Consider the following 27336-nt stretch of genomic DNA (forward strand, 5'->3'; position numbering starts at 1 on the left):
TTGCTATGAACCTCTAGTGAGTCTAAACAGAAAGCCCCCTCAAACTTAAGCACAACGGTGTTTTAAACTTTGGCTAGTAACTCAGATTAGGTACAGGCACTTATAATGCCTGTACTACCTACAGATCTTTGCTGTGAGGACAAAGTAAATCCTCCCATTTCCAGAATTCCCTCCATTTCCTAGCACAGCCAAAGATTAGGATAAGATCCCTGAATCTCACAGACACATCTAAAGGAGTGTTGCGCTGCAGGAGATGGGATAATTCAAGTTTTTTACAGTGTGACTGCAGCTCCTTGGGCCAGAACATCATGGCTATATCTGCACTGGTACATGAAATTGTACTGGGAGCACTCATGCTTAGTAGGTAACACATGGACATAGGTAACTTAGACATTTATCCCCAAATTTTGGCAATCGGAAATTTAACAAGGAACATGGGATATCTAGTGCAAGCTGGTCTCAGTGTCAGAGTACAGTTCCATTTATTTAGCTCTTTTAGAAGGATAAGCCATCTCAAAGCAGTTGTAAATGAGTTTAGAAGTCATCTGTTTTTTTTATTAAAAAATTGTAGCCAGACACCTAGGTTTTAACTTTAATTCTGTTACTCATGACTGTCCATCTGAAAGAAGTAATTTATAGCCTACTGCCACTTTTTCAAAATACATATATACCACCACAAATACCAGTAATAAAAATATACAGAATTTACTTTCAAGAATAGTGAACATTTAAGCCTGTTGTCCATAATTTGGCAAGAGCCGATGGGATGCTGTTTGCAGGAAAGTCAACCCGCATGACAAGGAAATACACAGTTAGTACCTTCCCCTCTGACACACGGATTACAGATCCTGTTACTCTTACTCCAGAATACACTAATGAACAAATATCTTTTCAGTAGGAGGATGTCAAGGTGGCCTCTCACTATTTAATGAAGCACAGCATGTGCCCAGTGCTTCACTCCTTTTGTCCCTCCCCCATTAACAAGGCTCAATGTAATTTCCACTTAACACAGGTTTCATTTATCATTATTACTCAATTAAAACATAGAGGGTCTTCTTCAAGCTTTCAGTGCTACTGAGGGTAAAAGTGGCTGAGGTTAACTATGATAAGCGCTGAGCTTCTTTATTTTAGCTCACATATGGAATAAAGAGTAATTTCATGATGTCATCTGGAAAATCAATTAACTATAATTCCATGCAGTCTCTTGAGTTATTGTCTAAAGGAGGAGCAGTGAAGGAGGAGCAGTGAAGGAGAAGATACTCTCAAAACTGAGGTTAAGTGGAGCCAAGTCCCACAAGGGAATTCTACATCCAGATGCCTTCTATTTATTTTTAGATTGAGAAATCAACTACAAAGTAGTATTTGATCACTTTTGAACAAACATCAAACTTGCAAGAGCATATACACACTATCTCAAAACATTGTTCCATACTTTTCTAGCATCTGGCAGATTTCACATCAATGAAATGAATAAATAAATCTGGTTAATCCACACACTGAAAAACATTTTACTAAGAATTTTGAATAATCCTTGCCTAATGCAGCTAATTTGGCTAGGTCTTCTATATGATTTAGAGTGTAAAACAGTGGCAACAGATACTTCTGATGACATGAATGATAATTAGGTGCAGATCTGCAACTATTTTGAAGCTGTGGCAGACTGTATTTGGATATATTTTCTTCTCACACCTTTGTTTTCTATTATGTGCATGCTCATTTACTCTTACAGTGGCTGGGTCAGCATAGATGACAGGTAAAATGTGGAGGTTGTTCCTGCCAGGTGAACTATAGAGCTTGTTCTAGCACAGAAAGCTGAAGAGACAGAAGGGTTTGGCAGGGTGGAGCTACAGCAGAGACCTGAGTGCTTGCAGTTCTGCAGTAAGGAGAAAGGCAGCCAGCCACAGAGCTATGTGCAAGGGGACTTTGACAAATTTGCTGCCAGTCAGTTACTTGGGATGACCTACCCACAAAGGGACCTACCCAAGCAGAGACCTACCCACAAGGACCCAGGAAGCAGGAGATGAGATGCTTACAGATGGGTCAGTAGCCTTAGCTACTCTGAGTGCTTTTTGTGTCAAACGCTTCTTTTTCTTTGAACCTTTCTTTTGGGAAGCAACAATAGGAGAGGTCTGCAGACATTCAAACACAGAGCTGTTGCTTTATCCTAACTAAATCATTTTCTCATCCTTCCTGTGCCTTTCTCAGCATTGCTGCGCCTTTCAAGTCAAATTAAATGGTATATCTGCTTTACTCACGTTTTTCCTGCACATAGAGATAGCCCTCCATTGTCCATTGACTTGGTGGTCTGTAATCCTGGTTGGCGGACTTCATTCTTTGCATGAGTCTCTCCACTTCCTGCCTCGTGCTTTCAAAGTTATTCCGGGTCTAACAGCCCAAAAACAAACAAACAAAAAAATCAATCCACATGATCTCATGCAAGTACAAAAACAATGATTAAACGAAGAACTAATTACTCATAATGACAAGGAGTGAGATTGCTTCAAATGGAGAACAACAGAAGTGTTTACAGTAGACATGAAAGGAAAATGGGTGCAAGAATAATATTATTCGTTGCTCTAGAAGCCTGGGAAAAACACAGCAATGAAGAACTCCATTTAAGCACACAAGTCTGCAGGTAGCTAACCACAGAAAGGATGCCATTTTGTATCTTCATGTTTACTTACACAGTATTTTGCAGAGAGATGCATTCTTTTTCTGTGTGTAGTCGAGGATACACAGACAGAAGGCAGGCTAAACTAGAAGGCGCTGATAGCATAACCCCAAGCTTCACTGAACCACTGAAAGTACAGTTCAGAACAAAGTACTGGTTTGGCTTAATGCAAGGCTAATGCCTCTAGACATTTGCAGTCTCACAATTGGAAGCAGTAAGATTCAGAAGACTGTGTATCCATACCTTCAGTAATACCATGGCTGCTGACACTCAGGGTAGTCAGAGCACTGTCATTAACAATGTTTGACAGAACTGTGTAAACCACAGTTAAGATTAATATAATTATGTTAGGTAAAAAACAAGTCACAAGTGGCACAAGTGTGCCACAAGCATGGAAAAGCTGTGTCTGCCCTAAATATTGTGTGTGTAACCAGGCAGCTGGCTGAGCAAGTACAAAGCTGGGTAATTCATATTTACTGATGTGCACGTGCATGCAAATTAACATTTTTTTCTGTTGAATTCACTGGGGCCAGGGTTTTTCCCTACATACCTAACATGGTGTAGCAGAGGAGAATTATTATGAGGTGCCAGAGATTTGATAGATTGCTACTGATATACAAGATGTTGAGCACTTTGTTACTACAGGCAACAGAATAAATATCTTTGTGATGCTTTTGTAAAATCATTTTGCAAAGTTGTCTTATGGAATCTAATCCCAACTAATCAGGAAGATACTGTCTGGACTTTATATACTGGTGAATACTTCCCCTCATTTTGTGGGACATTCTGTGTCGCAGATGTCACAGTGAAGATGACACCAGGTTGTACGAAGACACAGTGGACCTGTTAATAGCTGGGCAGGGTCTGCCACTCCTCTGCTCCTCCTACTGTTTTTACTGCTGCTACTCTAACCTGTAAAATTTTAAGAACGGAAGCAGAATTCAACAATTCTGCAAGACTACAAGACTATAACACCCAATGCAATGGAGAGGGGTAACTCTGAGAGCTACAATAGCCAGCCTGAACACAATTTTCCCTGAACACTGTCCTCAGTGTTTTTGTCTCTCCCTCCAAAAAATAGTGCTCATCATTATGAGGTTGGGTGATGCTCTGAGTGACAAGTCAATAGATTGCCCAGCTGACAAAAAGCAGATGTGGACCTAGATCTGGAGCCATAATCCAAACTTCTGTGTAACAGTGGTAAGCAAAATACTGTAGGTCACTATATATATATATATATATATATATATATATATATCTGATGTATAAATATATTTTAAAAATATTATAATAGGTTACACTCCTACTGCTCAACTTTACATTTCCCACTACCGCTGCAGCTTATTTACATATTCAGACACAGACACAGACACAGATTTCTAGGTTGGAAGAGACCTCAAGATCATCGAGTCCAACCTCCGACCTAACACTAAGTACTCCACTAAACCATATCGCTAAGAATATATATCTTGTATATATATATCTCATATCATTGTACTTAAATACTATTTAACAAGATAATCTGTTTACCTATTTCTTAATTCACATTGAAATTGAAAAATAATCCTTTAATAATTTGGTTTCTACTGATATGTGCATAGAACATACTAACACACGGACTTACAATGCCAGTTTTGGTCTGTGCTGTGGACTCATGCTCCTATCAGGACTTGTCACATTAAAGTAAATCAGTCATTGAACTGAAGCACATTTTTCACTGAAACTGAGCTGTGCAACAACACTGACCCCTTGTGCCTTTATCTAAGGGTCTCAGCAGTGAAAGAAATGTAGCAAATACATAATTTAATTTGAAAGGAGAAGAGGCTGAGAGGCTTTACAGTCAGAGAACATTTGCATTTTGATCCCAGAGGAAAAGGTCAATCAACTAGGAGGTTTTGTCTGATTTCCTCAAGAAGCAGTTTAAATGGGATCTACACCTATATGCCAACAACACCTGTAAAAGGGAAAGGACTACAGAGGACTGCAGCGAAACCTGGAATAGTGCATTACTACTGAGAATACAGATTTACATTAACAGCGCTAAGGCAGTGCTGTCTTCCAACGCTAAGCAAACATACCTCTGCAATAGCAAGATGTTAGAGGGAAAATGTCATTGCTTTATTTTCCAGTAACCCACAGGGGCCAGCAGATGATCTGGACACATTGAGGTGTGCATGCACTCCCAGACCTGTTTCCTACTTTCTAAGCACAAAAGCCAAGGTGCTATCCACAGAAGCTGATGTCAGATGTTCTCAACTGTTGTAGCTTCTGACTCCAGAGGAGCTATACAGAATTGTTAGGTATGTTTTTCTGAAAGACTGGAATGGAAAAGAAATGGAGCCACTCCCAAAAAAATAGCATTTGGAGTCATTTAAAGACATCTCTTCACACTTTTTTTCCATTTCATCTTTACTTTGAAGTTACTTTTCATGAAAAATGTACATAGCCAAATAATTATAAAGTGGTTATGATGAGTGAAAAAGTATGACTTTTTTTTTCTTTTGTTAATTCTGAAAGCTAGAGAAATTTTGGGCATGATTAATCTTACTCCCAAATTCAGACCAATCTCCAGTAAAAGATTCACCAGCTCAGTTGTGAGCACTCTGTATTAGATTCTTTCTTCCAGTGGAACTTTATGCTCACGAGAGCTCCTCACCATGGAGAAAGGCCTCACCAATCCTCCAATGCAAACAATGTAAATCCAGAGCACAGCGGGCTTCCTTTATGTACAGTGGGAAGCTACTGGACAGTAGCACAAGTTTTTCGTGGCAATCCGTGATCTTCAAGAAACAAACAGCATCATTCTGTACCAGCTGAAGCATTTCTGGTATATACACTTACTCCGAAAGACAGGCCCCACTCAAAAAAACACACACATTTAAGCCGATCTGAACTACTCTTTTTTTTTTTTTTTTAATCAAAACTTGACTGCTGTTCTGCTTTTCTAGTTTTCACTCCCAAAATTTTGACCTGCAAATCACAAATTAACTACAAGAAGATTAAATTTTCCAGAGTTCTTTGTTGACCAGCATCTTCACTACATTAACCTTAGCAAGAATCAATTATATCATATATTAATTTGATTTCAGCTCATTAAAACATTGTAATATTTACAGTTCCAAAAAAAAAGTGCTATATGAGGCTACTTTAGTATCCTGAAATTAATTTAGCAAACAAAATGATGTAAATACAAATTATCCTTACATTCTGCAAATTGAACTGCAGCTGCTGCTTGTATGGTGCAAACTCCTGAGCCAGTTCATATCCTTCGTGGTAAAATGTAAATAATCCTTGAAGAAAAGCCAAGAGCTGAAAAGGTAAAATTGAATAGCATTACAGATTTTTAACATGCTCTTAATGCTAAATAACACAATGATAACAGGACATACACTAACTTACAAATAAGGTATAGGCACTGCCAATGATAGTGAAAACTTAGTTTAAATTAGAAAGCAAAAACTTAGGACAGCTGATTTTCAATTGTTTTCTGGAGCAAAAGATGGCAAACCTTCAGCAAAAACATCCCATGTTTTAGCTCCTGGAACACTCTGAGCTTTTATTACTTGCAATAGCAATGGTTTGCTGAGCAAGAAAACAGTGGTCAGACCTTAAGAAAGAGGTGTTAAAAAGGCTTTTACCTCATGAAGTTGTCATTTCTATAATAATTCAATTCACAACCCTAGTCATTTTGTCCAATATTTAGGCTGACGGTGTGAATTTTCCAAGCTCATAGTTTCAGAGTTCAAGGTTTTTTTCTTCTATTACTCTTAGAAATATTTTTTCGTTTTCTTCATAGTAATTGAATGGGCTATGACCTATTTTTCACAAATGAGACTCTTGAAGATAAGTTTTGGACAGCTTAATACAACACAAGACGTCCAGACTATTTCTTCCTGCTCTGACCAAAATGTGAATTCTATCTGGTATGTCTGCAACTGACTCCAACAGAGCAGCTGAAGTCTGTACTATCCAGCTGAAAATTCTTTTTGAAGTTTGTTCTAAAATAATGCTTAAGTAGTAAAAAGTGCAACTAGATTTTCAGAAGGCTTATTTTAGTGGTTGAGTTAATGCATTCCTACCATCTATTAAGTTTTAAAAGTCTTAAACTTTTAAAACTTAATTTTAAGTTTATAGAATTGTAAGTTAATAATTCTAACTTATTCTGATCTAAATTAAAAAAAATATATATATATACTTTGCATAAAGTTGTCTTACCTACTATTAAATAACAGCCATTTAATTTTTTATTATGGAATGTTTCCCTTTGCATATAAATTTAGCTTACATACACCCAAGTAAAGAAAAAAAAAAAAAAAACAACAAAAATGAGCTATTAACTTTGATGTACAGTAACAAAAGCTTTAATAAACAGGACAGATTTATCTGATTATATTACAGCCATTGCAAAGCTAATCATCTCAGCTAAGTAACAGATAGTCTAGGCTGTCTCCTAAACCAGTAAAAAACCACAGGTATTCTAAAGCATAATACTGATTCCTTTCTCAGATTTCTTTCTCAGGATAGGATGAAAGATCCAATGGACACATTTACCTCTCTCCATCAACTACTGAAGTAGCCTAGACTCAGGCAACAAAAATTCCATCATTCATATTTAATGCACTTTTCTTTGAGTTACCAGTGCCATAAATTATTGTAAATGAAAAAGCTTAAAAAAACGCGGCTTTTACAAAGTTTGTCTTTTCTTTAAATTTACACTCATCCTTACTTGCAGAAACTTAATTAAGTTGTTCTACCTCCCTCTTTTCTATTCACAGAATCACAGGATGGTTAAGGTAGGAAGGGACCTCTGGAGGCCATCTGGTCCAACCCCCTGCTCAAGCAGGGACACCCAGAGCTGATTGCCCAGGACCATGTCCAGGCAGCTTTTAAAGATCTCCAATGAGACTCTACAGCCTCTCTGGGCAACCTGTGCCAGTGCTCCATCACCTGCACAGTAAAGAAGTGCTTCCTGATGTTCAGAAGGAACCTCCTGTGTTCTAGTTTGTGCTCATTACCTCATGTCCTGGCACTAGGCACTGCTGAGGGGGAGGATCACCTCTCTTAACCTGCTGGTGATACTTTGCCTAATGCAGCCAAAAATGCCATTAGCCTTAGCAGAAAGGGCACACTGCTAACTCAACTTGGTGTCTACCAAGCGGGACATTGTCAAAGGCCTTACTGAAGTCCAGGAAGACAATATCCATGATGGCTGGACCAGATGATCTTGGAAATCTTTTCCAACCCTAATGATTCTATGATTATCTATGATTCCATGAAGATAGGAGTGACATTTGCTTTCCTCCATTTCTTTGGTCACTTCTACTTGCCATGACTGAGCAAAGATTATAGAAAGTGTCCTCACAATCACATCTGGCAGCTCCCTCAGCACTCGTAGGTGCATCCTATCAGGGCCCATGGACTTGTGAACGTCCAGTTTGTTCAAGTGTTCCCTCGCCTGATCCTCTTCCACCAAAGACGCATCTTGTTTGCTCCAGCCATTCAGCCTGGCTTCTGTAACTTGGGATTCCTGAAGGCCAGTCTTGCTGGTAAAGACTGAAGCAAAGAAGGCATTCAGTACCTTAGCCCTTTCACTGTCCCAGATAACCAGGTTTCCTGTTTTCTTCAGTAGAGGGCCCACATTTTCCCTAGTCTTCCTTTTGTCACTGAGGTACTTGTAGAAGCCCTTCTTGTTGCCCTTGATGTCTTTGTCCAGACTCAATTCTATCTGGGCTTCAGCTTTCCTAACTACATCCCTGGCTGCTTGGACAACCTCTCTGGTTACCTGTCCTGGCTTCCACCCTCTGCAGACTTTCTTCTTGTGTTTGAGCTTGGCCAGAACAAATTTTCATCCACGCAGACCTCCTGGCATTTTTGCCTGACTTCTTCCTTATTGGGATGCATTGCTCCTGAGCTCAGAGAAGGTGATCCTTGAATATTAACCAGCTTTCTTGGATCCCTCTTCCCTCCAGGGCTTTATCCCACGGTACTCTACCAAGCAGATCCTTGAAAAGGACAGAGCCTGCTCTCCTGAAGTCCAGGATGAGCTTGCTGTGTGCCCTCTTTGCTACCCTAAGGATCTGGAATTCCAGCATTTCACAGTCACTTTAGCCAAGGCTGTCTTTGATCTCCACATTCCCCACCAGCCCATTCTTGATAGTAAGAACGAGGTCCAGTATAGCACCTCTCTTTGTTGGCTTCCCTTGTCACTTGGAAAAAGTCCCTCCAGGAGATGTCAGCATGGTTGAAGTCTTCCATGAGGACCAGAGCTTGTGAATGTGAGTCTGCTCCTGTATGTCTGCAGGGGGCCTCACCTGCTTGGTCTTCCTGGTCAGGTGGCCTGTAGCAGACTCCCACTATAATGCCACCTAGCCCTGTCTTCTCTTTAATCCTTACCATCAGCTCTCTGTCAGCTCCTCATCCATCCCCAAGCAGAGCTGCAGGCACTCCAGGTCCTCCTTGACATAGAGGGAGATGCCCACTCCTTGTCTCCCCAGCCTGTCCTTCCTAAAGAGCCCGTATCCTTCCATTCCAACAATCCAGCCATGGGAGCCATCTCACCACATCTCCATAACGCCAATAAGATCATAGCCCTGCAAGTGCGTACAGCTCTCTAACTTACTGTTATTCCCCACACTGTGTTACTGTACAGGCACTTAAGAGAATTACCCTGGCATGTTGTGTTCCCAGAAGATACTTGGTGGATTTCTCCATAATGCTGCCTTGTAGGTATTTCCTTGCTAACCTGCAAGTGCTGGAGGTGACCCCTCTCAAGGTCGTTGATATCACATCATTGATTTTGTGATCCCTTCCTTTCACATCACTCCATGCCCTTTGTTCAGCAGCCCTCTGCATTGTTCCCACACTGAGATTAACACTAATGAAACATTTGTATTTCAATGGAATAGCTAAAATAATGTTTTGCAATTTTAGAGCCCCATCAATTCCCCAGCACGGCAAGACATTTCACACCCTTTAACGTGGAAAGTGCAGCAGCTTGACAGATGAGAGATGACGCAGGTCACTGGGCAGAGGAACTAAAATGATGACTTGCTTCTACTGGACCAAAATCTTACTCTCACATTCCAGTTCCTTCTCTCTTTCCCCATTCAGCTTCATCATGCGCCCCTCACATCCTTCTGCCAGCCTTGGTCACTGAGTCCTTCAGTGAGCATATCTCTGACTCAGAAAGCCAGTTCTTCTGCTGCATTAGAAAGTTAAAACAGCTTGAGGTTTACAGACCATCAGTACTGCATAAATATAAGTGTGAAGGCATGGCTGGGTGAAGGACTTCCCCCTTGGTTTTTACTGATACTGTAGGATGAGATAAAACTATGGCATCACAGAGCCTGAAGAACTGAGAAAATCCTTGGGCATGAAAGCCGAGGGTCCTCTACAATGGGTGTGAGCTCCTGAACTACATCCCACTACCAAACAACACAGGCAACCCAGCAGAGAGCTCCACATCCTGGATAAATCATCTCAAATATAAATGACCATCTGCCCAGCTGAAAGCATTATCTCAGCTAATGACTGGTCCTGAAAGTCCCTTACTGGTTATTCGAGTAGTTCTGAGGAAGGTCCAAATATGACAATTTATCTTAAAAAGCTCCAATTATGTAAACTGCTGTAAAAAGTTCTATAATTTTAAGGTTTATAATGTAATTCTAACTCTTTAAAAAGAAAAACAATTTTCATTTTTTATGAATAAAGTCTAAAACAAATAAGTAAATTATAACTAAGACTCTGCTCTGGCTCCAGCTGTGCAAAGCCCCTGCTCATAGTCCAGATCCAGTTACTCATCACCTACCCAACCACAGCCCCTTCAGATACAGCTGCATAACTGTTCCTGTGCTTACTCAAACTTGTTTCAGTAAAAAATGAAGGGGATTAACTTAATGTGTAATTATGAGTTCAGTGCTAAACCCATCCCTTTTACCAGAAGAACTGCAGGAGTACTGTGAGCACCTACCAAAACTGCAGCCAGAGCAGGCTGTTAAGGCACACTAAAATTTCAGTAAAAGAGCTAGTGGTAGAAAGATGCAGTATGTCAGCTGATACCTGAATTTTAAAGATGAATTTAAAACGCATTTCTAAAGAACATAACTAAAAACTGTTTAAATTTCAGCTTGAATACTGAAAGAAAACCAGCTTCCATTCTACAAACAGCTTTTACTGAGTGCATGGGAAAATACTGGGAAGGAAAAGATTTAGCACTAGATGGCAGCAAAGATGAATTTATTAGAAAGAAAAAGAAAAAAAAAAAAAGAGGAAAAAAAAAAACAACCAGAGCAAAAAACAAAAACAACACCACCACAGAAAAATCAGAATGTATTTTAGTGAAAGTCCTGTTCAGCTATTCTGGCAGTTATGCATTGCAGAGGGTGTGCATTGAGAATCTCCTGGTCAAATACTCTCTGAGCACTTTGAAAAAGAGGAATAATAAAAGAAAAGTAAAAACATGCTTGTTTTATGCAAGTCCTACTCCAATTTATTCAAGTTCTGTTGAAACAACTGATACTGAGTGAGGATGGTATTTGCTGCTACTTATGTTCCTCTAGTGGTGGAAGAACAGAGGGACAGAAAGCACCTAGGGCCTGTGCTGTGTGGTATTTTCCTAATTGCTTCCATCATCACAGGCATAGCCATAGCATTGCATGGAGGAGATCTAAAAGCCAAGGACTTCCACCCCAGGCTTGTGCTCACAGTGGGGTTTTCTTGCTGCTGATGTTACAAGAGGCACTGCTGCTAAGTCTAGGCTCATAATTTTAAAGGGATTTATTTTAAAGGATTTAAAAGAAAAACAGCCTTTTTTTTTCCCCTCCCCAATGTATTTCAAGGTGGTCTTCACATGTTAAGAGCTGACTGATTTCACCAAACATCACATGTAATGTTTGTATCATCAGTTTGACAAGCAGCACATACCTTGCAGTTACTTCGTTCTGAGTACCTAATCGGTCACGTCAACAAAAACTGATGACTGAGCTCAGTAACACAATGCTACTCACTGTCCAAGGGCTGTGAGGATTTCAACACAGAACCTGAAACAAAATCCAGCTACTTCTTGAGACTTTATTTATTTTTATGTAGAGCTGGTGACCTCAAGACTGCCTGGTCATTTCATTCTCACAGGAAGGAGACTGTGCTTAGGTTTCGGATAGGAGAGGAATTTAACCTTTGGCCTGCAGCACATCAGCCAAAAAGTCCCTGTCTCCTCAGTTTCATTTTATTTATAAGTAAATAGCACCAGAAGGTACTTCTCCATCAGATTGAAGTGAATGTAGTTAATAATGTAGAAAATCCAAGAAAGGAGAAATTGAGTTTAACATCCACAGTCTCTTTGGACTAAAAAGTGAAGTCGCATGTACTGCATGCAATTACTGGCATTTTTTTTTCCCCCTTTAAATAAACACTCTTGGGCTTTTGTGACGGTTAACGGACCACCCCTCACATTTCAGCTCACTGTGTATGAACTCTGTGCCCTGATTCCTGCAGGCCAGGAAGGCCCTGGCATCACTGAGGGACAGAGCAGTGCTCAGGGCAGGAGGTTGTATTTCCCTCTTAAGCACAACATCCTCGGAAAGCTGCACTATTTTTGACGACCTTCTCTGGGCCCACACGCGCAAGGCCGGGAGCAGAGATTATTGTCACTTCTTTTGTTTTTTTAACTGCAAGGTAAATTTTAACAATAATTTGTTTTTGAGAAAGCAAAAGTTTAAATTCATGATATGTGTGAAAAGCTTATTCCTTTCCTTGGAAAAAAAAATAAATCTAGGAGGATCACAAAGAGGCAGCCACCCATTACTCATACTCTCATGAACATCAGCAGCTCCTTGAGACAAGAGGCACAGAAGAGCAGAGAAATCCAGGGCCTGAGGACCAGCTGCAGAAGCCTACACTAAATGCCACTATCCTCTATGCAGAGTACGAATCATTAACATCTCGTGCCTCCCAGTCCTCCCCTACTGCCCTCCAGGAAGAAACATTCTCTACTCTCACCAACTTCTACTGTCCTGTGCATAACCCACCTGGCAGTTTTCGCTGGGTGACCTATCCCAGTCTATTTCCCAGGGAATCCTTATCTTTGGACATGGACAAACTGAAGATGCTGGAAGGTGCTCCAGCAGATAATTTTAAATTCTATTCTCATGTCATGAACTTGCCCCTCTTCCACATGGGCATCACAATTCCCTCTTTCACCACACTAATGGCATTTCTTTGATGTTGTTAAGACCCCCTTCCAAAAGTCTACTAGTATTATGTCAGACTGAGAATTGTACTGGGACACAACACTGAGCTGACAAATCAGACCTAAGCAGCACCTGCACCAGAATGCCCCACAACCAGCAGAGCTCATGAGGAGGAATGTCTGTATATGCACACAACCAGGCTTTTTCTAGCATCTGAACGTCTTTAGAGCACACAGAGGAAAATGAGTAATATGGTATTCCAATTCCTTTGATAGCAGATTTTAAAGTGTTAGGCTCTGTCCTTATCTACTTGCATCTAGGTGCACATGCTCATAATTCATAAATCACCAGGCATTTTTACAAAGTCTATATTGAAGACTGATTTTTTCTTTTTCCTTCATCCCATGGTATTGCTGATGTGCACTATATTTCACTTGGCATACTTTGCCTTGTGGGTTTCTGTAATTGCCTTTTTTTTTTTTTTTTTAATTCCAAAACCTTGTATGAAACTGACTAGAAACAAAAAAAAGTAGGAATTTTGAAGATTCAAAGTTTTATAACTGATGCTAGAACTTAAGCTCTATTTACATTCAGTTTGATTATAAGCAATATACACTAGAGCCAGAAGACACTTCCCACAAGGGCTATCAGTACCCAGTCACCACAGTTTTTCCTGTACCTTCCTCTGGAACATCAAGTAATGGCCTGTGTGTAACAAACAGCACACTGGACCAAACAGCCTACTGATCAAACTCAGGATGGCAACTGATCTACCCCAAGTAAATTTCACCTACTGGATGCATACACCTGGTGACAAAAATACCCAGGTCCGCAACACAGAGTCTACCAGCAACCTCCCCTGCTTGTCTGCTCAGTATCAGCACTGATGCACTAATAAATCTCTCTTTTTGGTAACTGATAGCTGCTGCTGTGGTGGCTGACATATTGTGAGGACAGCTCTTGGTCAAAAGAATAAAACTCTGTATCTCCAGCTATAATATACAGAATTAAATTTATTTCTTCCTCTCTGTCTAGCACATAGGATGAAAGATGCCCTATTTTAACTACACAGAATTGCACAACAATATTTCCTGATGTGCCATGCCTTCTCAATACAGCAAGTTTCTACTACTTTAAAGGAGCATAAAGTCTCCTATACAAGGGTCAGAGCTAGGTCAAGTTTGCTAGATTTTTCCAGGATGTGAGAGTTTTACAGAAGGAGACAGAGAGAGACACTCTGGATTAATCTGTGACAGGTAGAAAAATGTTCTTATTTAGGAATCTAAGCAAAGTTTTAGTCTCTAAGATTTGGCAGCTGCATGCCATAAAGATAGGATTTCTGTAAGTACTGCTTGCTGAATTCAGGTTCATTAGTTTGCATCAATGTCAAACATTCACTATACAATACATTCTCATCTCATAGGAGGAAGGCATCTGAGAAGCTCTACTTGGTGACATTGGGTGTTAGAGATGTAATTCAACCTGTTTCAGTCAGGAGTGCAGCTTCGGTTAGTTACAGGGGAGCTAGAAGATGGTGTGGAGACAGAAAAAGTTATGCTTGTCACGTTCCTTTTTCACAAATGATGTTCTGCTCTGCTCAGAATGCTTAACAGGAAGGGACAGACGACACTAGAAGTTCTCTGTCAAGGCCTACAGGTGCTAATAAATAAGGCAAATGGCAAGCTAGTCCTCCATGACATGAACAGTATTAATACTACTAATATGCCATAGAAATATGCTAGCACATCGCACTGAAGCAGCTTCTGGTTCTGATCAACCTGGCAGGTCTCTCTGGGGTGTGGTGCAGTCCAGGAGGAAATCCCAGACGTGAAATCCCATATCTAAACATGGACTTTAGAGCATAACTTCATCTTCCTCTTTTTGACATGTCAAGGTATGGTTTCTTTTTTATGCATGGTAAACTAAAGACAAATGACTTCACCAGCAAAACGGAAATACACCCATCCTATAGAACCGATTTTTCACATTATTTCATGTGTAACTTGGAAAAACAAACATATATGCTGCCTATATGGAATGTATGAATCCAAAAACTAGCTCAAAATTTCAGCCATGAAACCATGATATTAGGAAATACCCAGTAAGTGTTGCACAGACAAAACATTACATGTTGTCCCATTAAAATGTTAGGCACACTCCAAGTCATTTGACATTTCACTTCGTAGTAAATATGATACTCTTACATAAACCTTTAATAACCATGGAAAATGCCCAAGCCTAGATCTTAATGCCTCTCTATACACAAATGAACTGTAATCACAATTTAAAAAAGAGACAAAAAATATATATTTTGTATTAAATTTCCAGCTTTAAATAAATGCATTCTAAATTTTGTAAGAATAAAATATAAAACTTACAGGTTCAACAAATTCAAATTTCTTTTTCTCTTGTACTTCTTGAATTTTAAAAACATATTCTAAAGATGCTTCATAGAAGTTTTGATGTTCTCTGTCAATCTGTGTATCTGCCTAAAAGGCAAAACAAAACATAGATGTTAGTTTACTCATGATTGCTTTAAAAACAGATATTGCCATAATTAAACAGATCTTTCATAAGATTACTTTACAATCTTTATGGGGCTCATTTTTCCCTGAAAAAAATAAATACCTACTTAAAATATCTAAATTTAAGCTTAAGAAGCCAACATTATACATTTTTGCCTCATGACTCTTCCCCAGTGTTTTTTTGTTTGTTTGTTTTGTTTTCCTTTTTGCACTTTTAAATTCTACTTTTGAGGAGAGGCTGAAAGGAAACAAAGGAAACAAAGAAAGGTGGCATGGGGAACTTTGTCCGTAGCACATGGAATGTTTAAAAAAAGAAGAGATTAAGACAGGAATCAGGGAGGGCCAAAAGATCAATATTTCTATTGAAATTATTGAAATGTTTATCACGTGCACCAAAACCATACATATTCCTCAGTTTCAAATACCTTCTCAAGAAATTGTTTTGTTTCTAAAAGAGAGTGTCTTTAACAGCAAAATCTTGCAACATTGCTTCATAGCATAGATCTTATGCTCTGGGAATACAAACATGTCCTCATATATCAGTTATGTTTCACATTTTAATTTTCAAGTGCCATAACTACAAGGCAATATTTGTCAGAAATGCCTCAATAATACCATCCAACATGAAGATGCAGGACCAAAACAGAGACTTTTGCCTACAAAGCTAAGGAATTAACTCTTATCCGCTGATAAAGAGTAATAGGCTTCTATCCTCAATTTAAACAAGGCATGAGAGAGGGACATAACAGACAAGCAGTGTAATACAAGGATAATCCTTACAGAAGAGATGCAGATTCCATTTTAATTCTCCCTTTACAGTAACAAATCATCTTCTCAAGCAAATCCCTTTTGGGCTTTATTTGTCAGCTTTTGGTCTTGGGTCAAAAAGAGATTTTATCAAGTTTCAACCATACAAGTGAAACCAGTTCAGCTTTTTTCTGATGCATACTCATGTACTTCTGTAAATTCCATGTTTCATTTTTGGCATTGAGAATAACAAATATGGGAAAAATGGAAGAGCTAGATGTTGTCTCCCTTGACAGCAAATATTAAAACAGCAAACATATCAAAAAGAGGTTTAGTACTTGTAACTGTACAAATGCAGAAAATCAGTGTTTTCCTTTAGGCCGGACTTGGCCATCAATAGCATCATACATAGTTAACATTGCTTCTTAAGTTAAGAACATGCTACTAGCATGATTTGGATACGCAGAGCCCTTAACAATATTGATCCACTTCCCTAGCACTATGCTCTAGCACCACTTCAAAGCACAGGCTTCAACAATACCTTTCAAGTGATTCAGTACTAGCATTCCCTTCCCATGCCTACAAAAAGGCAAATCAGGAAATCAAGTACAAAACCTAATATTATGAAACAGAAAACAAACACTCAAAATTCCAAGAATCAAGGGCTTTTCCACCAAATTAACTCTACCACATGCCATTCACATAGTACATTCAGCTACTATCTTCTTCCATACTCTGTGTTAATAGCTTTATTTCACAAAAAATATCACCAAGGCAATGCTACATAGCTGAACAGAACCAGGTGCTACCACTTTGGGACATGATTCTCACTCACACAAGTGCAGTTAATAAGCACTTGAGACAGACCTTAGCTTTCACATTTAATTTTAAATAAATAGTATAATCTGGCATTAGCAATGAGGTCTTTCAGGCTTTAACTCAGGAAAGTGTTTAAAGACCTAATTAAATCCATCTCTATTCTGAACAGCATTTAAGCAGGTTGTAGTTGTAATGATACTTATGATAACTCAGTGCTATTGCAAGTATGAATGGGTTCCTAAATTAAGGCCATAATCACCACTAGTGTTCAGGGACTAAATCACAATTTCCAGAATACATCTTCTGTAGAAGCGGATAAATTTGCGTGAATACTGAGGACTCAGGTTTGTAAGAAACACTTTGAAAGTTATTTTAAAGTTTCAAAAGCTGAAAGGACTTTCACATATTTTTATGACTTCAAATTGCATGTAAAAAAATAAAAGGATTTGATGGATGCGATTTTGAGTTTCTACTTGTATGATATCTAGTTATAGTGAGTGATAATTTCTTTGATGTAGGATATCAGTAAAGTGTATACTAGAACTTCACATAAGCTTGGAGAGTGAAGCCTTTGGTCTATATTTATGCCTAATTCTGGAACGGATTTCAGAGAAATAATATCAAGAATTTACTAACTTTTCCACATCATTCAATGTCTGCTCTGTTATGAATTTCTGCAGGCAGTGAAAAGACAGTATTATGAAGTTGCTTTTTGATGCTAGGGGGAAAAACCTCTACTGATCTATGTAAACTGTGTCGGTAGTCTTTGCAGACTCTTAAAATATCCACCACATTTCAATTACATGAACATATGCCAACCACTCTCTACAAAGTATGTTCAGACCATCAAACTTTAGATGCTTAATTAAGGTGCTCTCAATTGCACCCAAGTGAGATATGTAAAACAGCTTAAGACAGCACGAGAACTTGCCCCTCCCAATACTCTTCAACCCACATAATATGATGAAGTACTAAGAAACTTGAGCAATTAAAATAAACAGTGGGCTAAAAAAAAAGAATTATTTTTGGTGTGATCGCTCTGGGTGTGAGTCAACAGCTATCACCTGGCTTTTGGGCCAGGAATCAGTGCTTGGCATCCTTTTCTTTACAATACGGATACAGCCCAAAAGTCTCCCTGGTCATCATTTTTGGTACTGATTTGCTATAGTGCCTTCTAATTACGGTAGGTCTATGTTGCTGATTCAGCACACTTTTATCTGCATAAAAACGGGGAAGATAAAAATGATAAGGTATGTCCTATGTGCTTTACAAGTGGGGTATCCAGAAAAGCAAAAAAACCCTCAGACTCAGTATGAAATTTCAAATCCAGAAATGTCACTTAAGGACACAGTGGAAAAATGTACTCTGATTTTCCATTAGTTTATATACTTGAGCCAAATCCATTGTTATTCTACCACAGTTTATTAGATTCACAGTCATTACTTTTCGCTTTAGTTTCTGTTTTTAGGCTGCGATTATTCTCATGTCTCAAGAGTAAAATACTTTATTTATTTATATTCTAGAGTAAATCATTGCTTAAGTTCAATTTTCCACATTCTGGTAAGAAATTAATTTTTTTTTCTCAGCTGCTGCTTAGCCTCCAACAGAACTGTTTCTTCATCAATACACTGGGTATTTAGGAAAAGTGAAAGCTATACATACAAAACTTTGATATATGAGTGGAACAATTAACCTGTCCTATATAATTAATGTCCTATTTAAACTGATTATTACATACACAGCTATGGTAATTCAGGATTATAAACGTTATTGCAAATTTTAAATCACTAAGCCTCTTTTGATTCAAATCACAGAATTACTGGTAAACTTGAAAAAAAATCTATGATTTGTGACCGACGGTCACATATTCTGTGAAAACTCCATCAGCAAAATAACCCTCATGATTTTAAGAGTCATCATGATAACAGTAACCCCTTCAAAATAATTCTAACGACTTCTGGAAAAAACAGTGCCATTGAGATCAAATTAATTTTTATACTGTAATTTGTCTCAAAGATGAATCATAATTATTTCTACCAGCATACTGAAAAACCCTGGAATCCTCCTGCTAAACTGGAAGTCTTCAGTTTTGTTTCTTTTTTTAAATAAGAATTAGGCATACAAACTCTTTAAAGCTGAAGTTGTGGGTACAATTGCAGCATGATGCTGCAATAAGGTGAAAAAGAAGAAAAAGAACCGCAAAAAGTATCATTCAAATTATCTCAGTTCAGTCTCCCAAATTAAAATTTATGTGAAACAAGCATAATTTCACTGAGCAATAAACTGAATAGCAAAAAAGCTATTACTTATTTGTCTTTCAAATAGTTCAGATATACCTTATAAAATAAAAGTCACGTTTTTATTGTAGTAATATAATTCTTTGATGATGTTGTAACCGATAAACATTAGTTTGGTCACTTAAAGTATACAGAGTTGGACATGTAGAATACTGCCTTGTTAATATATTTAACTGTTATTAGGACTGTATTAATCCCACTCAGGAATTTATATTCACAGCAAGAGTCACTACAAGAAATTATCACATTTCACATAAATAACATACTACACATCTGTTATCATGATCTCTGTGCAAACTGGAAACCAGGTAATACTGTGTTAAGTGCTTACATCTTGCAAATGAGATTCTTTCTTCTTTGCTGATAAATTTAAGTGCTTCTCTAAGATGGAATAATATTTCTCACTTTCCTTGTCAAACTTCTTCTTCCCATCCTGAAAAACAAAACATTGCCAAGTAAAGCATTTGACTAAACATTACAGCTAACTTAAAAGAGGTGCCAAAATATGCTTGGTTATAAAACCATTTTGTTTGTTCAGATGTTTTTAGGGTTCAGTTCTGAATTGAGCATGAAGACCCCAGGAGGACTGATTAGTAAATGCAGTATTAAGTAGAACTTTTTCCATAAATAATAAACCTATAAAACAGACTTGTGTAGCTTCCCATCCATATACATACATGTAAGTGCTAGGCAGTATCTTCCCAAGCAGATATTTAGCATAAAATAATCTTTCCCAAGCTTTACAAATATATGTACCTGTCTCATATTGTTTTGCTGAATATAAACGTTGTGGACGAGGTGGTGAGTATAACATATTTGATGATGATAGAGGCCTATCCTCTGTATTTAAGACTAATATATCCTTGTTTTCCACCCACACTCTTAAAATATGTGGATGATGGAAAAGCACATATGTGGTTGCAAAAGAAAATTGGTCCAAAAGTCTGTTTCCAATAATTTTTTGATGTGTCTGAATATCTAAGCTTGTCTCATTTAAAAGAATTATCTTGCCATTTTCCTTCCCCACTCCTCTTTCTTTCACCATGTGCAGACAATCCTCACATTTTCACCATGAGACTACTTTAATGAATGTTAATATAAAAGAAAGCTACTGTTACAAGTACATTTAAAGTACTTTATTTTCTGTAACCTAATTTACAACATATACTTTAAAAATTAAGATCTGATATTCACAGAAGCTTAAGAATAAGACATCTTTCTTAGCTTTTCCATCTTTTGAGATGGGCCAGATTTCAGGAAATGAGAGAAGGGATTAAAGCAAACATCTCATATGATTATTAATATTAAAAATATATTTTTCATTATTAAAAATGTATATTTGAGACATTTGAAAAGATGTATATTTGAGACATTGCTCTAATTGAAAGCAACCCTCTGCCAGTGACTTTTATAATGTTAAGTAAGACCTAATGATTCTTTCTAACGTTTAACAAGTTGAACATGTTGAGAAAACAAAGAAAGGTCAACATGACCTGTACTACTCACACACGTGCAAAAGCTATTAATGGTGGAAAAACTAATTACTGGACATAATAGTAACATCAGGTCATAATCAGAGCTGTAGTGATTCTTTTCCTGACCCCTTTCTTCTTAAAATCTGTTATGAACTAAGCAAACAACTAGCCTGCATTTTAGGATCACCATTTTTCTTTGTCATTTCATGGGAAAGTCTGGCCAGCCAGAGAAATAAGATATAGAAGGAAGAACTTAATGCCATGAATTAAAACCTCTTAACTAACTATAACAGCAATCCTCTGACTGACTAGCTCCAGTGACTAAAGTTATCAATGATAATTATATTAGATTATGAAACATGTAATTCCTATCCTGCAAAATAAATAAATAAATAAATAAATGTATTTAGCATGAAAAATATGCACAATTTAGTGTTCTTATTTCACAATAGAAATAGCTTCAAAAGACACCAGAGAAAAGATAGCACCTGACTCAACAAAGTATTAATTAAAAAGAAATACAATAAAATCCCCAATGCCAACCTATATTTAATCGAAGCTATGCAGATCGGGGGGGGGGGGGGGAGGGGGGGGGCAGGGAGGGTGAAAGAAGCGTGAATTTTGCATCACAAGGGAAACGAAAGCGTATGAATTATCCTTCCAAATCTTTCCCAAAAGCATTCAGAAAAGAAAGAGAGAAGACAGAATGTAGGACTCACTAAATGACCAGTTAGCCATGAAATCAACTTTTGTGGGACCAAAATTACAGATCAGTTCCATGACCACAGTTTTCTCGGGCAATATTCAAGTTCCAGACCCTTACAATCAAGCAAGAGCAAGCTGAGTACATCAACACCTCCTCCAGTCACAAACAAAAATCAAGTTCAGATGGTTATGGACCACAGATATGTATCTTTTGAATAAAAGGTGCAGCTAGTTGCCTACTGTTATTTTCTAAGATGACATTACTAAGGTGCTGGATGAAAAAGAAGGGAATTACATTACTTGAAATCCAAGTGACACAGGTGGCAAAGTCACCGTCTTGAGGGAATTGCTGAGTCAAGGCCACAGTCAAGTTACGCAATAAAAAATGCAAAGAGAATTACTTCTAGAAAAATGTTTCCACATCACTGAAAAGTGAACACCAAAGGACAGTGTTGTAGGACACCGAAGAAGACCTGAAGTAAGGAATGAGACAAGGCAAGGCAAATCTCCTGCAGGATTACTTGTGTAAGACTGGGAATCACCCAGCCCAACCGTGCCTGAACCCCATGAGTTACAGATCATGTCAGCTATACTCTGCACATGTAAAAAAACACAGAAACTAAATTATCACATCTTACCAGATACAACCATCCAAGAATAAAACAAAAAATAAAATATAATATAATAAAATAAATACAGATAAACTAGTTGTGGTTGTGAGGCACCTTGCACCTCACATGAAGCTTCACGGTGATCTCCATGGCACCATCAACAGAATATGAAGGCTCTCTTGGTCTTCTGCCCACCTTGCCAGTCCCTTCCCAAAACACATTACCCCACTGTAACGGTGATCCACCAAAACTTTATATGCATAGTTTTTATACCAGCTAATTTAAAGAGAAAGATAACAATTTGGGGCTTTTCTTGATATTAGGATAACTTTGAGCCCAAGTGCAGTGTTTCCAGGCACAATGTTGCTAGCTTCTTTCTTTTTCACTGGATTCTAACACATCAAAATTTCTCACTTCAAAGACAAACTGAAAGGAGAGAGAGTAAGGAAAATAAACTGAAGTAAACTGAGAATATAGATCACTTGGCAGTTTTGACTGCGTATGTCTCTTTACTAGGTGATACTTCTGGGAATAAGGCTGCAGTGGCAGCAGGATAGTGCTTCTGGCATTGTGCAGATCTCAGACCTGCTTCTGGGAAATGCCTAAAAAACACTGGCCTCAACAGGTAAGTGAGTTCCTTTTGCTTCAAATGCCATCAGACTTGCCAGTAAAAACACATTTGAATGTATTGAAGCCTCTGAAAACTGTTTATTTCATAGAAATTAACAAGAAAAGACACAGAAGCAGGTGATTCATTTTCTGGAAGAGATGAAACTTCAGCTTATGCCAAGATAACTCTCACCTCACACTCAGCCAGTGACTCACAGCACACGCGCATCCTAAGTGAAGTCACAGGTTAATCTCCTTCCAGATCCAGCCTCTCATTCTGCAACCCTCAAAACATTCTGTTACACTCAGCAGCTGCCCAAATGAGTCATCTGAGTCCTTGTTCCTCCAATCTGTGCCTGTGAGACTGGGAATCCTGCTTTTCTGCAAACCAGGAGGTTTATGAATTAAGTTTCCATGTGAAGCTATCTCCTCAAAGCTTAGGAGATGGAGGACTGCCTCTGTCTCTAGGTCTCATATTGGATCAAACTCCAAGGAGCAAACAGATATGTCTGGACAAGAAAGGTGTACTGTTTTCTGAACAGCCAGCACGAGCCATAACATAAACTATAAGGTACATGGCCATTAGGAAGATACTATCGCTGACCTCTGCACCAAGCCTCTTATTCCCTTCAGCCTCCGCTTGCCTTTCTTCCTTGCACAGCCTTCCTGCAAGTAATCCTCATCCTTTTTTTTTCCCTGGAAATTTATAAATCATTTTTTTTTCTCAAAACATCATTTAATATATATATATGAAATCACTATTGAGACAATTCAGAGGATGCAATGTAAAAATTCTAAATACAGAAAAAGATAAATTACAAAAAAGCATTCCTTGGTACATTTTATATTGGTGTATACGTTACCAGTACATTTTGCAAAGATCAAGTTCAGTCTGCAGACTCTAAGCATTGTAAATGTCTGTCTATAGCTGTTTAACTGTTCTCAGGTGGGTCAAGTCACTATGCCTTAAATCAATATAAAAATATTTACAGTTCTAAATGCCTCAAATTTCCAACATCACTATTTGGAAAGCCCTTAAGCAGATCCTCAGCTTCTAGCATGTAAGGAAGTCTCATTAACATCCAGTACTTCCTTGACAGAGCCAAGCTTTATACTACTGGATCCAGATTTAATTCTTGCTTTTACTTTCTGCTTAGATTTCCATTATAGTTTCATTTGGAAAGTGATTAAACAATCTCCAAAAGGAGAAAATTATTTTTTTTGGAAATAAATTTTGCTCAAGATACTACTAATTATGGATGTGTCCCACAAGAGATGTTCTATTAGAATTAAATTTGGCTAGGGATGTCAAGGGCAACAAGAAAGGCTTCTTTTATCACATCAGTGATAAAAAGAAGACTAGGGAAATTGTGGGCCCACTCTGGAAGGAAATGGGAGACCTGGTTACCCAGGATATGGAGAAGGCTGAGGTACTCAATGACTTTTTGCCTCAGTCTTCACTGACAACAGCTGTAGCCACACATCCGAAGCTCCAGAAGACAAAGGCAGGGACTGAGAGCACGAAGAACCACCCTTGTAGGAGATCAGGTTCGAGACCAGGTAGGAACCTGAATGTGCACAAGTCCATGGGACCTGATGAGATACATCCCAGGGTTCTGAGGGAACCAGCAGATGAAGTTGCTAAGCCACTATCATATTTGAGAAGTTGTGACAGTCTGGTGAAGTTCCCGCTGACTGGAAGAGGGGAAACATAACCCCCATTTTTTAAAAAAGGGAAAAAAGAAAGACACGGGGAACTAAAGGCCAGTCAGTCTCACCTCTGTGTGTGGCAAGATCACAGAGCAGATCCTCCTGGAAACTATGCTAAAGCACATGGAAAATAAGGAGGTGATTGGTGACAGCCAACATGACTTCACTAAGAGCAGATTGTGCCTGACAAACCTGGTGGCCTTCAAATCCAGAGAATGGACTGAGAACATACCTGAGGAGAAGGACCTTTCCTGGGGGTGCTGGTTGATAAGAAGCCCAACATGATCTGGAAATGTGTGCTCACAGCCCAAAAAAGCCAAACATATCCTAGGCTGCATTGTAAACAGCACGGACAGCTCTCTCTCTACTCTGCTCTGGTGAGACCCCATCTGGAGTACTACATTCAGCTCTGGGGTCCCCAGCACAAGAAGGACATGGATGTATTAGAACGAGCCCAGAGGAGGACCAGAAAGATGATGAAAGGGCTGGAGTACCTCTCCTGAGAAGACAGGCTGAAGGAGTTGGGGTTGTTTAGCCTGGAGAAGAGAAGACTCTGGGGAGACCTTATAGTGGCCTTCCAGTACCTAAAGGGGGCCTACAGAAAAGCTGGGAAGGGATTCTTTGTCATGGAGTGTTGTGATTGGACAAGAAGTAATGTTTTTTAGCTAAAAAAGGGTAGATTTGTCTTTGGACCAGACTTGTCCTCAGACCAGTACTGTTTAATATCTTCATCAATGACACAGACAGTGGGATTGAGTGCATCCTCAGCAAGTTTGCAGATGAAACCAAGCTGAGTGTTGCAGTTGATATGATAGAAGGAAGGGATGCCATCCAAAGGGACCTGAACAGGCTGGAGAAGTGGGCCCATGTGAACCTAATGACGTTCAACAAGTCTAAATGAAGGGTGCTGCACCTGGGCCAGGGAAATCCTGGATGTGAGTACAGACTGGGAGAAGAACTCATTGAGACCAGCCTTGCAAAGAAGGACTTGGGGGTTCTGATGGATGAAAAGATCAACACAAGTTGGCAGTGTGTGCTTGCAGCCCAGAAGGCCAACTGCATCCTGGGCTGCATTAAAAGAGGAGTGGCCAGCAGGTCAAAGGAGGTGACTGTCCCCCTCTACTCAGCCCTGGTGAGGCCAGACTTGGAGTACTGTGTCCAGGTCTGGAGCCCCCAGCACAAGAAGGATGTGGAGCTTTTAGAGTGGGTCCAGAGGAGGGTCACAAAGATGATCAAGGGGCTGGAGCACCTCTCCTATGGAGATAGGCTGAGAGAGCTGGGGCTGTTCAGCCTACAGAAGAGAAGGCTTTGGGGTGACCTCATCGCAGCCTTTCAATACTTAAACGGGTCTTATAAACAGGATGGAGAAGGACTCTTTACTCGGGTAGATAATGATAGGACAAGGGGGAATGGTTTTAAACTGAAAGAGGGGAGACTTAGATTAGAGGTTAGGAGGAAATTCTCCACTGTGAGGGTGGCAAGGCACTGGGACAGGTTACCCAGAGAAACTGGATGCCCCATCCCTGGAGGTGTTCAAGACCAGGTTAGATGAGACCCTGAGCAACCTGCTCTAGTGGGTGGCATCCCTGCCTATTGCAGGGGGGTTGGAACTAGATGATCCTTGAGGTCCCTTCCAACCTAGGCCATTCTATGATTCCATGATTCTATGATAAGATTTAGATTAGATATTAGGAAGAAATTCATTAGTCAGAGGGTGGTGAGGCCCTGGCACAGGTTGCCTAGAGAAGCTGTTGCCCAGAGAAGCCCCATCCCTGGAGGTGTTCAAGGCCAGGCTGGATGGGGCTATGAGCAACCTGATCTGGTGGGAGGTATCCCTGCCCATGGCAGGGGGGTTCGAACTAGGCAGTCTTTAAGGTCCCTTTCAACCCAAACCATTCTGTGATTCTATGATTCTCCAGTCACTTTGCTTTACAGAAATGTATGGCTATGAAAAGATTGACATGAACTATCAATAAGGTCACTCAATTCAGTCAGATATTTTTTTTCCTGTTCAGAAAGATTTTGATTCCATGCTGCAACTAATCACAGGCATGCAACTAATCACTGGCATGATTCCCACAAATTTTAACCATAGGATGCATTTTGGGATGTGAAGCAGAAAGACATATTACATTTTGACTTCTCTTTTCCAGTGGGAACGTCAAGATTTTTTTTTTTAGTGGACTAAGTTTGCCATTACTCTGTGTCTAGTATTTTATGTCAAAACTGTTACATTTCCCCAAAAAATTATTATATAAATTATTCCTCTTTACTTTTCATAAAGAGCCTTTGCCATCTGGAAGGGAACTTTTCTTTCTGTTTATTCTAGTTGTGATGACTTTTGGTGTTATACTTATCTACTAGCATATCTTGACTACATTTGTCCCTAAATAAAATATTTTTACTCTTTGTTTGTCCCAGAACTCATAGTTAAATTTTAACATGACTCATAGTTAAATTTTAACATGATAATCTTTAAAATAAAAATAAACCCATTTTCAATAACAGTATTTTTGTGTAACTATTAAAAAACAAAACAAAACACATTTTTGTAAGAGGTGACTTTAAAAGGATCAAGAAAGGAAATGAAAACATTACAAAGAAGCACTTTTGGAGAAAAAAAATCATTGAGAATCCCTTATTTAATTAGAAGACAAGTGAACATTATGAAACACAGCTGCAATTTTTTTTTTTTTATTCACCACCCAAAATTAGTACATGTTTTGCACCATCTCAAGCTGAGATTCAGAAACAGTAGGAAGTGTTACAGAAGTGCAACAGAAAGACAAGACAGACAGATTTGTCAGCGAAAGAAACTGAAAGCAATGGTGAGCTCAGCTGAATTCTGTAAAGCCACATTCCCTTTCTTTCTCTTTGACAAGAATTACAAAAAGATCAATCTAATGGAACACTGGGGATGGTTCACTACTTGGATTTTAGACTTCAAATCTATTTTTCAAAGACACACTTTTCATAACTT

At 38.9% G+C, this 27336-nt stretch overlaps 1 protein-coding gene across 1 annotated transcript in view; it reads right to left on the reverse strand.

Annotated features, from left to right (window-relative positions):
• The window catches only part of ARHGAP42 (Rho GTPase activating protein 42), a 170306-nt gene that overhangs the window by 38980 nt on the left and 103990 nt on the right, over positions 1 to 27336 (reverse strand). The window contains exons 5-8 of the mRNA XM_035542460.1: positions 19578 to 19679; positions 15237 to 15347; positions 5876 to 5980; positions 2256 to 2385 (exon numbers count right to left, since the gene is read on the reverse strand). Coding sequence (XP_035398353.1) covers positions 2256 to 2385; positions 5876 to 5980; positions 15237 to 15347; positions 19578 to 19679 — 448 coding nt within the window. The remainder of the gene's footprint in view (positions 1 to 2255; positions 2386 to 5875; positions 5981 to 15236; positions 15348 to 19577; positions 19680 to 27336) is intronic.

The sequence above is a fragment of the Cygnus atratus genome, chromosome 1 (genome assembly GCF_013377495.2).
Source record: "Cygnus atratus isolate AKBS03 ecotype Queensland, Australia chromosome 1, CAtr_DNAZoo_HiC_assembly, whole genome shotgun sequence".
NCBI lineage: Eukaryota > Metazoa > Chordata > Aves > Anseriformes > Anatidae > Cygnus > Cygnus atratus.